The sequence below is a fragment of the Aphidius gifuensis genome, linkage group LG3 (assembly GCF_014905175.1).
Source record: "Aphidius gifuensis isolate YNYX2018 linkage group LG3, ASM1490517v1, whole genome shotgun sequence".
Lineage (NCBI taxonomy): Eukaryota > Metazoa > Arthropoda > Insecta > Hymenoptera > Braconidae > Aphidius > Aphidius gifuensis.
Genome location: NC_057790.1, coordinates 8,611,824 through 8,626,568, shown reverse-complemented (window position 1 = coordinate 8,626,568; position 14,745 = coordinate 8,611,824). Strand labels below are relative to the sequence as shown.

General features: G+C 28.9%; 2 protein-coding genes across 2 annotated transcripts; one reads left to right on the top strand and one right to left on the bottom strand.

Moving 5' to 3' along the window:
• Positions 1–792: 792 nt before the first annotated feature.
• LOC122851853 (dual specificity protein kinase splB-like) lies at positions 793–4,795 on the top strand. Its single transcript, XM_044151334.1, has 3 exons — positions 793–3,840; positions 3,920–3,984; positions 4,070–4,795. Exons 1-3 carry the CDS (start codon positions 1,278–1,280, stop codon positions 4,235–4,237), a joined length of 2,796 nt encoding a protein of 931 aa, XP_044007269.1. The 5' UTR covers positions 793–1,277; the 3' UTR covers positions 4,238–4,795.
• A 584-nt stretch (positions 4,796–5,379) lies between these two features.
• LOC122851878 (protein king tubby-like) lies at positions 5,380–8,602 on the bottom strand. The gene is made up of 6 exons (XM_044151374.1): positions 8,118–8,602; positions 7,709–7,925; positions 7,450–7,625; positions 6,869–7,382; positions 6,624–6,776; positions 5,380–6,551 (listed from the first exon to the last, which is right to left on the bottom strand). The coding sequence occupies exons 1-6, from the start codon at positions 8,157–8,159 to the stop codon at positions 6,418–6,420; spliced, it is 1,236 nt and encodes a 411-aa protein (XP_044007309.1). The 5' UTR covers positions 8,160–8,602; the 3' UTR covers positions 5,380–6,417.
• Between the last annotated feature and the right edge of the window lie 6,143 nt (positions 8,603–14,745).

The following is a 14,745-nucleotide window of genomic DNA, read 5'->3' as shown; positions in this document are numbered from 1 at the left end:
TTCTGCTATTTTGTTTTGGTAGACATGATTTGTTTGTTTTAAATTTTTATAGGCAGAAATCAATAAAATATTATTGTTTAATTATTAATAATAATTATCAAAATTCTTTTCTCAACTGTAATAAGTAACAAAAGCAAGTGGCATAGTGGCATATGCAATATGGCTAATTTTGTTGTGTACAATATCTACCATATCGACTGTAACCTCTAGTAACTTTAAAGTTTATTTTATTCCTATATTTTTTCGTCTTCTGCGCTGCTTCCGGCATCCGTATTCAGAGGATGTTCTCATTAGGGCTTTTTTTTCCGATGGCGGCGCTTGTGAACTTTTTATATAGATTTTACATAGAAAAGCTTCACAAGCGCTGTGAGTGGTGAAAAAAAGCTCTAAATTATAATGCCCTGTGAATTGGACTGCAGGTTTATCTATTCTCGACATAATTATCCCCTCAGCACCCGTATTCACAGGGCAAATTTTATACAATTTAGAGCTTTTTTTTGCCACTGATGGCGCTTATAAATTTTTTTTTATATAGATTTTACATATAAAAGCTCCACGAGCGTCACCGGTGGATGAAAAAAGCCCTAAATTGTAATGCCCTGTGAATACGGGTGCAGTTATCCCCGGCGACAGGGATAACTATTTTGTGGAAATTCACCTTAATTTATGGCTTTATTTGTATCTTTTCAATGGTTTCCATCAAACGACTATATCGCTTTCGAGCGTTTTCATGTTATCCCCGGTACAGGGGATAATTATGTCGAGAATAGCTATCCTGGTCTCTAGTCTTCTTGGAACGACCGAATAAAAGTGCATTGGAATTTGGAATGCATTGGCATTGGAATGTATATACACAACACACACTAATGCAAAAACTTCATATGATCTAAACTAGTATTTGCATAAGTGTGTATTTTTATAAGTTATTCTTTTCTATTTTATTATTTTTTTTATTTTTACAACGTACAAAAGTTTATTCCCATGTTAACAAAAGTATTTTAAAAAATATCTCATGAAATTATAAATAATTATAAGCAGTTATTTTTAACCTAATAAAATTGTGGTCTACAAGTGAACAAATAATTTCTGTATTTATATGTGAAAATCTAGAGAGAAAGGATTTATTTTTGAATACCTAAATCAGCTGCCAGAAGCATCTGTCTAGAGCATAAAAGCTAACATATTTTTAAAGACTATTTTTGACTTGTTTATTTTTTTGTGATGGTTGTTGCACAACTATTTTGTAAGTTTGAGTAATAAATATTAATAATTATAAAATGTCAGATAAAGTGAATAATATTGAAAACAATGATGCCCAAGGCATCATTATCAACGAATTTCTTGATGATATAATTGATCTTTCGCATGTTAATTTTGATGACAATGAAAGATGGTTGCTGTCAGTGAGTGACAGAACATCATCATCAAGTGTCGAAGATCTTCAAGCTTGGTTAAAAAAAGATTTATCAATAAGTTCACTTGATAATTTGTCAAATGATACAACTAAAACAATTGACACAAGAACTTTTACGAGACCAAAAAAAAATGGAAGAATGAGTTTGGAATCAATAATAGAAATAACATCACCAACAAGTAATAATGTTTGGAAATTGAATTATCAACAAGAATCATCGATAAAAATAAATAATGAAAATGATGATAAAAATCTAAAAGACAAAGAATATATACCAGCAATGTTGAGACCATCAGTGTCAGGCACGTTATTAACATCATTGTCATCATCAAATGGTCAAGAAAGTCTTGATGCATTTTTAAATATGTCACAATCAAATGGTATTGATTCTTTCATTAATTTAACACCTGATTTTAACGATGCAACAATTATGAACACATCAAGACCATTTTTTTTAGATACGTCAACAACAGATATTGATAAGATTGATGAAAATGAAATTAACAATAATAAACTCATTAACAATGGATTGAAATATTCACAATGTAACGATGACATTGGTGATTGTTCAGCAATGGCTGATTCACAAATTTTGACTGAATCAATGATGCAAACAAGTATGTTTAGTGATGTTTCTGATGTTTATGGAAGTAACCCATTTTCAAAAGATTGTTTGGATAATTCAAATGGTGAAATTGACAATAGTTTTCACAGTAAAACTCTTACTAATACAAATAGTACTTTCACGTCTGAATCGTTAAATGTATTGTGTAAAAAAAATAATGATACTTTCACTGAATCATTGAATGTTTTTAATGGTAAAAATTTTGAGACCTTGAATTCATTTTCAAAAAAAAATAATGCTACATTTACTGAATCGGTTGATGTTTTATCAACAAAATATAACAAAACTGGTGATACATTTTTATCAAATAATATGTCAATAGAAAATGATGAAACATTTATTGAATCACATGATACTTTTACAACAAAACAAAATGATACAGTTAATTTATTAACGTCCAAAAATAATGAGACATTTACTGAATCAATAAAAAGTTTGTCAAAAAAAAATAATGAAACATTTACGTCAAGTGAATTAAAAAGTGCATTATCAACACCATCTGTTAATAATAGAAAATCATTAAATGCTAATACTACATATGATGCTGATTTGCCCAATCATTTGAGCTACATTGTAACAACAGATTCAGACTCATATTATTTAGAAGAAAATCAAGACATAACTGACAGTATTCATTTAAAATTATCTCCAAACTCAACTTTCGACTGTCCTAAAAATCAAGATGATGATGGTGATGAAAATGATGACGATGGTGATGATAAAAATACGACATTTAGATTAACACATGATATTAAAATACCATTTTCAAATCTAAAAAACGAAACAAATGAAAATAATCATCACTCATCAAATGAAAATATTAAAACAAACACTCAAACTGAAAATAATTCATCAAAAAATAAAATGTTAAATACGACATTTGAAAGTCCATTAGCACAACGTAATCATGAACCAAAATCATTAAATACAACATTTGCTACATCAGCACCAAATGATTGTGATGTATCAAATAAAAAAAATCTAGATGAAACATATGACAAGAATTTTAAAGAACCAATATCACTGCCTGCAAATCGTTATCAAACATATCGAAAAAATCCACTTGGTAAAATACAATCAACTGGCACAATTTTAAAAAAACCACAATTATCATATTACAAAGATAATCAAGGACGTTCACTTGACAATATAACTGCAGAAATAAAAAAAACAACCTCAACAACTACTCAATTATCAAAATTAAATGGACCAAAAACATTAACAAAATTACCACAAACATTACAAAAATCAAATCCAAATTTATTGTCAAATCAACGTATCTCAGAATTACCAAAAATATCAAATTTTGGATTTAATCATGGTAAAAAATTAAATGATAAAAAATCATCATTATTTACAAGTAAATTACGACCAATGATGAAAATAAAATGTGGATCTGATGCAAGATTAGAAAAAACTGGTACATTAGCATGTGGTTCAACTGAAAGTATTGCTAGTACACACAGTGCTCCTGATCTTGATGATAGACTTAGTGAATGTTCAGATAGTAGTCATACATCTGGTGACTATTGTCAACCAAGAACAATGACAATAAATAATATTAAATGTGGTAACGCTCAAAGAAATATTGTACAAATTGTTTCAACACCAAAACCAGATAAAAATATCATGGAAAATAATTGGATGGTATCACATAATGATCTTCCTTCACCAATATTAAAAAATGATGAAGGTCTTGGTAGTCGTGGAAGTTCACCAGCAAGTGGTGAATCTACTGTCAAAACAAGCTCACCATTATTAAGTCCAGCTGAATCGTTACAGTCATTTCCTATTAATTCAGGTTTGTTAATTTTGATGTAATCTTTTTCAAATATATTATGCATCATTTTAACATTATCATAATCATTTGTATTTTATAGGAAATCCTGTAAGTGATGATAAAAACATTCATCGACCACCCAAAAGTTCAGAAAAAAAATCAGTGGTAATATAAAAATTTAATCAAATTTATGTAAAATAAAATTCTATACTAACAAGAAAAAAAAAAAATTAATAATTTATGATTTTAGATATTAGCAAAACCAGTCAAAAAATTTGATACTCAAAGTGGTATACGTCCACCATCCGGTATTCGACCACCTAGTGTGTCAAGTGGAATACCTCGACCAGCATCACGAATACCAGCTCCAAGGTTTTCACGTCCAATTACAAGTACTCTTAAAAAATCAAATTTTTGATAGATTTCAAATATATATTATTACAATCAAGACTATTTTTATTAAAAAGGCCAAAATTATATACCAGACTGCTGTGAGTCATTTTTTAAGAAAAAAATCGAGTCATTTTGTTATCTCAAAAAAAAAAAAAAAAAAAAATACAAGGAACTTGAAAAGTTAATAATAAACTATATTATTTTTATCAAATATTAATAAACGAGCTTCCGTAAAATTGTTAAATATTAAACATCAGGAATTGACAAAGTTTTTTTAAACGTGACCTTCGAGATTAAGATTTTGCTTATCATCCGTCCTAGTTTTCACAAACATATCAATAAAAATAAATAATAATAATAATATTAGTGAGCAACGTATTTACTGTTGCGTGGGTGTAACATACCAAATTAAGTAATATCAATCTGGTCGCTTGTGTTTATATCAAGTTTCGATACCGTGATGTGAAAAATAAAAAAATGAATAACATAAAATAGTGGGTGTCACGAGGTCATATTAAAAATAACTTAGGAATTAAATAAACTGTAAACTCCAAAAAAAGAACAATAATATAAACGAAAAACGAACAAAAAAAATTGATTAGTTGTAAATAATATTTTTTAATACTAATAACTAGTAAAAATTATTGTAATTAAAAAAAAAAAAAAAATGAAATATTGATATTGAAAAGAAAATATATATTCTGAAGTGCCTTATGGAGGTTTTTTTTTTTTTTTTTCTGATATTAGTTATAGTTTGTTATAGTTAACTTTTGTTTTAAACTTAAGAATTTTTTTTTTTTTTTAATAAAAATATACTTTTCACCTGAATATTGTTGTAATAATTTTTATTACTCCTTGGATAAATTAACAATTCTTACAGAATCACACACTTAGTATTTAGTATTTAATCATTTTCACAGTCTAATTTTTATTAATGGTAGACTAGACACACTCTAAATATTTTTATTAAAAAAATTATTATTCAATTACGAAAAATAAAAAATTAAAAAAAAAATTTATTTGAGTGATGTGATTGGTGATAATAATAATAATTAAATATTATTTAATAATATATAAATAATAATAAAAAAGGTTGAATTTTATTCAACATATTTTCATTCAATTATAAATTAATTAAAATTACTAATTTTAGTTATTAAGTACGTACAAAGGGCACCATTGACAACAATAGTAAAAAGTACAAATCCTGTTAGTATTTTTTTTTTATCCAAAGAAACTCTCGTCTATTTTGTTAGCAAGAAAATAAAAAAAAAATACAGTCATCGAAAAACAAATGCAATTTTACTATTTAATTGATATTAATTCAAGTTTGAATTAAAAAAATTTTTTTTTTTTAAAAAAAAGGTGGCACTGAATCAGTCATTTTTCAATTGAAAAAAAAAAAAATTTATAATATAAATTACTTGACAGAGAGTTCCTTAAATAATACCTACTCAAATATAAATTTACAATCGAAAAATTAATTTTTTTTTTTTTTTTTCCACACAGGAATAATACTGCATATATACTAAACTTTTTTTTTTTTTTTTTGCCTCTATTTTGAACACATATTCATCAGCATTAAAAATTTGTTAATTAAAATGCTGACAAAGAGACTAACTTTTAAAATATGAATATTATTTCGCTTCTTTTTTTAAACTATTGATTAAATTTGTTTTTTTTTCGACAACAATTTATTATGTTTCTTTTTTAACGTGACATATATTTATCTCGTGCCCTTCAACTCTTAACTACTCTAAACATATTGCTTTTTTTTTATATATATATTTCACATGGTTTTAATATTATTATTTGTATTTTTATATATTTTGTGAACAAAAGTGGGGTCAAAGATCAATACGAAAGGCACACTTTGAGATCAACATTAAACAGCATTGTAATTTCTATTCGAGCTCAAAATAAAATACGTATCGAAAAGTACAAATATTTTTTTTTCGTTACATAGAAAAAATAAAACAAATTCGACTGAGCTTGTGATTGACAAAAAAATAAAAAAAGAAATTCAACTATACTACCTAGTAAATATTAATTTTGTCGAAGATTTGAATACACATATTTTGTATTTTCATCTATCTAAATAATTTTTTTGATTGTCCCAACAATTAAAACAATGAGAAAAGAAAAAAAAAAAAAACCTCACCATTGTTTTTTATTTTTTTGTATACTCAATATAAAATAAATATATTATTCGCAGGCTAATTTACCATCAAAACTACTCAAAGCAATTGCAAATGCCTGAAGAGCACATAATGGAAATCGATAATCCATGGTAAATACATCTTCAGCAACCCGGCCAAATTGCATCACAACATAATCAGCTGAAATAAAAAATAAATATCTCATAAAATATGTTGAAAATATATTTAACAAAATTTGAATATATAACTCACTGTCACTGTCATGAACAACTTGAAAATTTTTAACAGACGCTTGAGTAACACGTCCATGAAAATTGAGTACATAAGATTGTGATTCATCATTCCATACTGGAGTTTTATTATGAAGTTCAATTAGATTATCCATATTTTTAGTTTTCCAGCATTCTTAAATTAAAATAACAATAAAATATATTAATATTACTGTATAGAATATTACTAAAATGAAAAATAGTAATAAAATTAATATAAATAGTTACCTAAAAGTGTTTCAGATTCATCAGCTGGACAAACTGAAATTCTTTTTTGATCAGCAGTCATACCAGGTATAATAACAGTCATTTTACGTGGTCCTTTAAAACCAAGTACATTTGTATCATAAACAACAGCTGCTAATTCTTGTCTTGGATTTGGTCTTTCATCTCTTTTATCATCTTTCATAAGTGAATGACCATTATCATAAACAGTAAATTGTGTACCAAGTAAATTTGAACGTAGTTTACCAACATATGATTCAGCACCACGTGATAAATCAGTTGGATCAGTTGATATTAAATAATTACTTGTTGTACTTTTTTTACGTTTTCTACCAGCAAGTAAAAAAATTTTTTTACCATAATCACGTTCAAGATGTAAAAAATATGTTGGATATAAACCACGATCCATACCTTTTCTATCACGTGTTATTCTACATTTGTAATGCATTTTTTTGTTTGCTGGTTGTACGACAAATTGATCAATATTTCCTTCAACATTTCCTTCAAGTTCGGGACTCTAAAAAAATTAAGATATTTTCAAATAATAAAAATATTAGCTTTTTATATTAATTTAATTGTCTTACATTTGAATGATTTTCTCTGGTGATTATAACTGTTTCTGGACCATCTGATGGTGCAACACGAAGTGGTGATCTACATTGTGAATCCCCTGGTAATCTATTATCAAGTGGTGATGATTCTTCATCAGCACAATCAACAGTTTCTAATCCTTCACGAAAAATACCATCTGCACTTATTTCTATTTGACAAATAGAATATTATTATAGACAAAAACGCCATGATTATTTCATCAAAAATGGTAAAATTAATTTTTAAAAATACCTGTTATTTCAGTATCAATACTTTTCATATCATTGGGTAAATTTAAACCAGAATTATTTGGTGATAAACTGTACTGCATAGGTCCATCATATCCATGAAGTTCTCTTGTTGATGTGACCCATTTAGCTGAATGACTTTTAAATTGTCCACTTGCCTGGACCATTCCACCGGCTCCAGTTTGACGTTTTTGTTTCATTTTTTGAGCCAACAATTGACGCTAAAAATAATATTATACTTATATATATTAGATAGCTATATTGTAAGAACACTTAAATATTGATGCTAACAGTCTGAGTAATTTTCTCAAACTAATTTTATTATCATGAAAAACATATTAATAATCAACAGAGTGTACCAATTATTCTACTTTCAATGCACTAAAAACTTCGATAAAATTAATTTAACTCACTTGTTGCTCCAATTTTTGCTGTCTTAAGTCCAACGACGTCATTTTAACAATTTTTTATTATTACCTATATTTTATAATTAATAATATAATTTATTTAATATAAATATTTTATACAGGCTAAATTTATTTTTTTTTCTTTCTTTGTTAACACAACTTTGTTTACGTTAAATGCATATTCACCGTTGCCCAGGGTACCAAGGCAACTTACCAACGCGACCCGATTGTTGTTTGATCATTTACCCTTGTCATATTGAAAAAAAATTATTATTAAAACCGTTTTATACACTAATGTTTAGAAGCTTTTGACATTTTTACACTTGATTTAAGAAAAAATATAAACTACAATTCAATTGTTCTGTATCAAATAATTATTTATGACATAGGTATATTTTACAGATCAATCGGCATGCTTTTAATTATTCATTTTGTGTATATATATTATATACTTATATATTATTTATATAAACATTTTTTATGATACTCGCTCTTTTTTTGTGTCATGCATATTGCGCATAGGGTATGATTTTGTGCGGATACATTACGGTGCAGACAATCTCTCTGTCGCAGTCATACGCCTCGACAAAAATTTTTTGCGCATGTCCGAATAATCCGTTCGGTTCACACGTATACACAATGAATTTGTGTGCGTTGCCGAATGTTTCCGAGCTCCTACTCGAATAATAATTCGGACATGCGCAAAAGATTTTTGTCGAGCAGTATGTCTGCGACAGAGAAATTGTCTGCACCCGTATTCAGAGGATGTTCTCATTAGGGCGTTTTTTTTCCGATGGTGGCGCTTGTGAAGCTTTTCTATGTAAAATCTATATAAAAAGTTCACAAGCGCCGCCATCGGAAAAAAAAAGCCCTAATGAGAACATCCTCTGAATACGGGTGCTGCACCGTAATGAATCCGCACAGCCCACTTATGGGAAAGCATAGGCGATGCGCAATATAGTAGTAGGTGCTTTCTTTTGTGTATTTATTTTTTTTCCTGTTTATTTTCACGCATGCGCAATTGATTGCGCAGTCAGAAAAAAGTCAGTTTGCAACAGCGTAGGACATGAAGGGCTGGATCAGCCATGTTTTAATTTTTATTTTTTAAGAATTATTTGTTCGACGTCACTGTTCTCTCATCAAGTTTGCATAATCATGCGCATGAAAGTGAAAAAAAATAAATACACAAAAGAAAGCACCTAGTATTAAATATATGGTCCACTGAAATATAATAAAACTGCAAGCCGAACTTAGCGTCGCCGAGAGAGAGATTCAATGGATGGGCTTTTGTCCTTGTCGGTACAGTCACGTCAACTAAAGTTGGTTGAGACTGTACTGAAATATAATGTAACTTTTATATCGTGTAGTACTAGTTTGTTTTGACGTTGACTGTACAAGATTTAATGTGCGCATGCGTGAGTGAGAGGGAAAGCCATCCAATATATTGCTATCTCTAGCGACACTCCGTGCATTGGCTAGGCATAGGAGTTCACCTTCCAGTTTTATTATATTTCAATGATATGGTCATGCAATGTTGTTATTATTATACAGTGAATATGTGCGCAATGTGCATAAGGATAAGTGTGTATTGCACGAAAACTAAAGGGACAGCCGACAGGAGATCTACTTTCTGAGGCCGAATCATGAGGGCACAAGTGAACGACCTGGGAGGCTATTCTCGAATTCATATGTATGAATTCAAGAATAGCCTCCCTGAACTAGAGTGGGTATGAGATATCGATGTCGATATTGACACGTTATACGGGTGACCCGCACTCGTACTCACAATTAGGGCTTTTTTCATCCACCGGTAGCGCTTCTGGAGCTTTTATGTGTAAAATCTATATAAAAAAAATTTTATAAGCGCCATCAGTAGCAAAAAAAAGCTCTAAATTGTATAAAATTTGCCCTGTGAATTCGGGTGCAGTATAATTAACGTGAATATACGGGCGTAAGTAACTGAGAGATAAAAAATACGGGGTAATTTACCAAGTTACTATTTTGTACGGTTTTACCACTGCACCCGTATTCACAAGGCATTACAATTTAGGGCTCTTTTCATCCACCAGTGGCGCTTATAGAGCTTTTATATGTAAAATCTATATAAAAAAAATTTTAAAAGCGCCATCAGTGGCAAAAAAAAGCCCTAAATTGTATAAAATGTGTCCTGTGAATACGGGTACTGAAATGTAATAAAACTGGAAGGTGAACTCCTATGCTTAGCCAATGTACGGAGTGTCACTAGATGTCGCGACACTCCGTACATTGGCTTGCTATACATGGCAATACATTGGTTGGCATTCCCTCTCACCTACGCATGTGCACATTAAATCTTGTACAGTCAACGTCAGTCAACGTCAAAACAAACTAGTAGGCGCTTTCTTTTGGGTGTTTATTTTTTTTCCTGTTTATTTTTACGCATGCGCAGTTGAATGCGCAGTCAGCAAAAAGTCAGTTTGCAACAGCGTAGGGCATGAAAGGCTGGATCAGCCATGTTTCAATTTTTATTTTTTAAGAATTATTTGTTCGACGCCACTGTTTTCTTCTCATGTTTGTATAATATGCGCATGTGCATGATCATGCGCATTGAAGTGAAAAAATATAAATACACAAAAGAAAGCACCTACTTGGGTACGTTCCAAAAATCACTCGGAAGCCCGGAAACGGCGCAATAGACAGAAAAATTTAGGAATAAAATGAACTTAAAAGTTACTGGAGGTTACTGTTGATTGCAAACAACAAAATTAGCCATATTCCATACATGCCACTTGCTTTTGTTATTTATTACAGTTGTGAAAAGTATTTTTATAATTATTAATAATAATTAAACAATAATATTTTTCTGAATTGCACCTATTAAAATTCATGGAAAAAAAATCATGTCTACCATAACAAAATATCAAAAATTTTCTATGATCACAATCTTGGACTTCTTTAAAAAATTGACTCATGAGTTCACCTGGAATATATTCAAGTATGCTAATATGATGAAATAGGTCTCCCAGATTAATATAATACGTTTCTCATGAAGAACGACAGGGAAAATATATTTGTGATATTGAGTGATTATTGAGTTGAATTATCTGTGTGATTATAATCTCATAATTACTGTATTTATTATTTTTTTTTTGCAAGCTAATGAAACTATCTTTTTTCTTGGCATTTCATGATGTTCCTTAGAACTTGTCAAAACCCTCCTTGTCCACATATCATGTCTATTATCTCATTTTTTTATTGTAATTTTTGAGATTATTCAAGTAAAATACACACAATCATTTTTCGTTAGTTGATTTATTAATGAATATTAATAAATTCTTGAGATTACATATTATGTTGGATGTTGACATATTGTTTTTGGGCGCCAAATATGTGTATAATGGCGGATAGGCAAAATGGCGTCAATAAAATAGTTTAAAAAGTAAAATGTAGAGGCGCTTTTAATGTATGATACATGGCGTATGATAATGGAGATGTATCATACTGTATGATACAGTGTATGATACTGCTGTATGATACACCGGTATCATACCTACCCAACACTGATGACACGTCATCATGTGGTGTTATTAACAAAAAAAAAACAATGAAATTTTTAATTGGAGAAAAAATTAATTTATAAATAATATTTGACGATGCCTAATAGAATGCTTGAGCCCAGTCCGCGGATACGAAATCCATTAAGAGCCTTATTTGATTTGTACTAATTTTTAATAATGTCAACAATTATTTTATTTACACGTTATTGAAAGGTGGAGGACAGGTTAATTTTTTTTTCAAATTGACTCGGAATCATAAAAAAGTTGCAAAATGATCAGAATTATTTTGTATTAATTTGTGCTATGAACATCGGAATTATTCATCTGAAGGATAACGACAAAAAAAAAAAAAGTTACTCCAAAAAATGTTTACGCAATATACAGAGGCATGGTGCTTTAAATGATGAATCCTTTTTTTATTTATTTCCTATCTATTTCAAAGAAAAGAGCAATTCTGGTGGAAATATTTCTCCGGCATTAGTCCGTTTTTTCTCCATTTTTTGAGAAATTACTCTGGCATGAGATCAATGCTGGATTTTTATCTCCTTCATTGATCTCATGCTGAAATAATTTTGCCGGTACTAATTTCATGCCGAAGAAATTACTCCGGCTTCAATCTCATGTCGGTGTAATGCAGGAGTAATATTTCCACCAGGGAAAAGCTACAACTTGTATCAATAAAATACAAAGTTACACCACAATAACAATAACATAGATTGTAAATTAAAATTTTTAAGCTCACGTCTTTCTCATCAAAAATAATAAAAAATTATTTAAAATTTAAAAAAAATTTTTTATTGACGGCACTATGCAACTGTTAATAAATAATTGTCGTTCAACAATTTTTTTTTCATCTATCGTCGAGTAAACTATTTTTTTTTTAATATTATTAAAGTACGAATCCTGCTTTCATTGATTCAAATAAGCTCAAGACTTTTTTTTCGAGAATAAAGAAAAAAATTATCTATCATCATTGATTATCCGAGGTGCCATGCAATTGTTAGAATAATCAATTTTCGTCATTTTTTTCCTATTCTTTTACATTGAAGAACAAATTCTGTTATTATTAATACAAATTAACCCATGACTTTTCCTTTAAGCGTAAAACAAATCATTTAATAACATTTATTTTTTGAGGCACCATAGAATTATTAATAAAAAATTACATGACACTCAAAATAATAGAATAATCCTTTTAAATAATTCCTTTTTTATCTTTGGAGAAAAAAACGTTGACTGATAATAGCAGAAATCGTACTTCAGTGGAAAATGAAATGAAAAATTGTTAATTAACGATTGCATGTCACCTCGAACAATATTGTTAACATTTATTTACAAATATTGTTGAATAATTTTTTTTTTTCTTCTTGAAGAGAATATCGTGAGTTTATTTAAACAATGAATGCAGGTTTCGTACTTCAATAATGATTGAATAAAAAAATCTGATTACTCCAAAATTTTAATTAACAATACCTATTTATATAAAATAAGAATAATCTTGATTTCATTCTTACAGGTTCGCGTGCCTTATTTAAAAATGAATCTATCTTTTTTTTTTTTGTGTTTGAATGTAGTTTTTTTTTTCAATTTTTCGTTATTTTTTTATTTATACCACATTAACTATTCTTTTATTTATAACAACTAGTCAACCTTGACGCGCCTACGGCGCGTCTCTCAGCCTTTTCGACTTTAAAAAAAAGATAAAAAACAGGGGTGCGTGAACCTAGCCTGCATCAGTCCTAGAAAAATTTTCTAGGATACTTATTAGAAGCGTCTTAATTTGTACCGTAATTGTTTTAATTTTTATCTTAAAGATAAAGGGTGGAGAAGGGGTTAAAAATCTACTTTTTTGAGATGACTTAGGAGAGGGGGGGGAATTATTACAAACGCAGAATAATTTGTACTAATTTTTACTACCAAGCCCGAAATTTGTACCTGAAAAATAACAACAAAAAAAAAATTATTTACTCCGAAATGTTAATTAACAATTGCATATCTGCTTTAATAATCAACATGTTTCCAGCACCAATCTCGAAATTTGTACCTTAAAAAAAAAAACAACGAAGAAAAAATATTTACTCCAAATTATTTCTATACTGCTTCCAAAAATGAATATTTTTAAATAACTTTTTTTTTATTTTAAATTTAATGGTACAAATTAAAGCACAACTTACTCTTTATTTTGGAAAAAAAAACATCGAAATATGTTGATTATTGAAGCAGATATGCAATTGTTAATTAAAATTTTGGATTAAGTAATTTTTTTTTTGTTGTTATATTTTTCAGGTACGAATTTCGGGCTTGGTGGTATAAATTAGTACAAATTATTCCGCGTTTGTTCTGTTTTTTTCTCCCTAAGTCATCTAAAAAAAAAGTAGATTTTTAACCCTTTCTCCACCCTTTAATTTTGAGATAAAAATTAAAACACTTACGGTACAAAATATTACAAATTAAGACGCTTCTAATAAGTATCCTAGAAAATTTTTCTAGAACTTATGCATGATTGGTTCACGCACCTAAAAAATAGATGAAGAAACAGAATAATAAGTGTATTTTATTTAGTTTATTTAAAAAAAAGAGATATCGAATGTTTGACCTCACAGCAACCGTTGCCAACTACAATATTCATAAAGTTAACAAAAAAAAAAATTGAAAAAAGACAGACTAAGAAACAAAATAATAAATTTATTTTATTAATTAAAATAATGAGCGAGAGAGAAAGAATATTAAGCTAGGGACCCGAGAGACAACCAATCACAGAACGAAGAACCGGCATTACAGTTCTTCTTTTTATAATAGGATTCAATTAAATTATGGTAAATTGTTTGAAGGTTATGGGCATTAATATTTTTTGACAGATATAAAATGTTGTTATAATCACATATGTCAACATTGTCAACACACACATACATATGTATATGCAATTAGCGCCACCTATATCAATTTATACGACATGCACGTGACCTTCTAATCAGATTCCAGTAAATTTAAAAATGAGGCGCTAAGTTTAAAAAGTGAAGCGCCAAGTTTAAATTTGGATGCGCACGCAGAATGCGACGCCATGACATGACTGCTTTTTTTTCTTAAGGGATTACCTT

Bases quoted from the DNA above. Each gene is read 5' to 3' on its own strand.
- LOC122851853 (XM_044151334.1), top strand. From the start codon at position 1,278: ATGTCAGATAAAGTGAATAATATTGAAAACAATGATGCCCAAGGCATC. The intron at 3,841-3,919 runs GTTTGTTAATTT...TGTATTTTATAG, and splicing joins GTCATTTCCTATTAATTCAG to GAAATCCTGTAAGTGATGAT. The intron at 3,985-4,069 runs GTAATATAAAAA...TTATGATTTTAG, and splicing joins GTTCAGAAAAAAAATCAGTG to ATATTAGCAAAACCAGTCAA.
- LOC122851878 (XM_044151374.1), bottom strand. From the start codon at position 8,159: ATGACGTCGTTGGACTTAAGACAGCAAAAATTGGAGCAACAA. The intron at 7,383-7,449 runs GTAAGACAATTA...TAATTTTTTTAG, and splicing joins CCAGAGAAAATCATTCAAAT to AGTCCCGAACTTGAAGGAAA. The intron at 6,552-6,623 runs GTGAGTTATATA...TTTTTATTTCAG, and splicing joins AGTTGTTCATGACAGTGACA to CTGATTATGTTGTGATGCAA.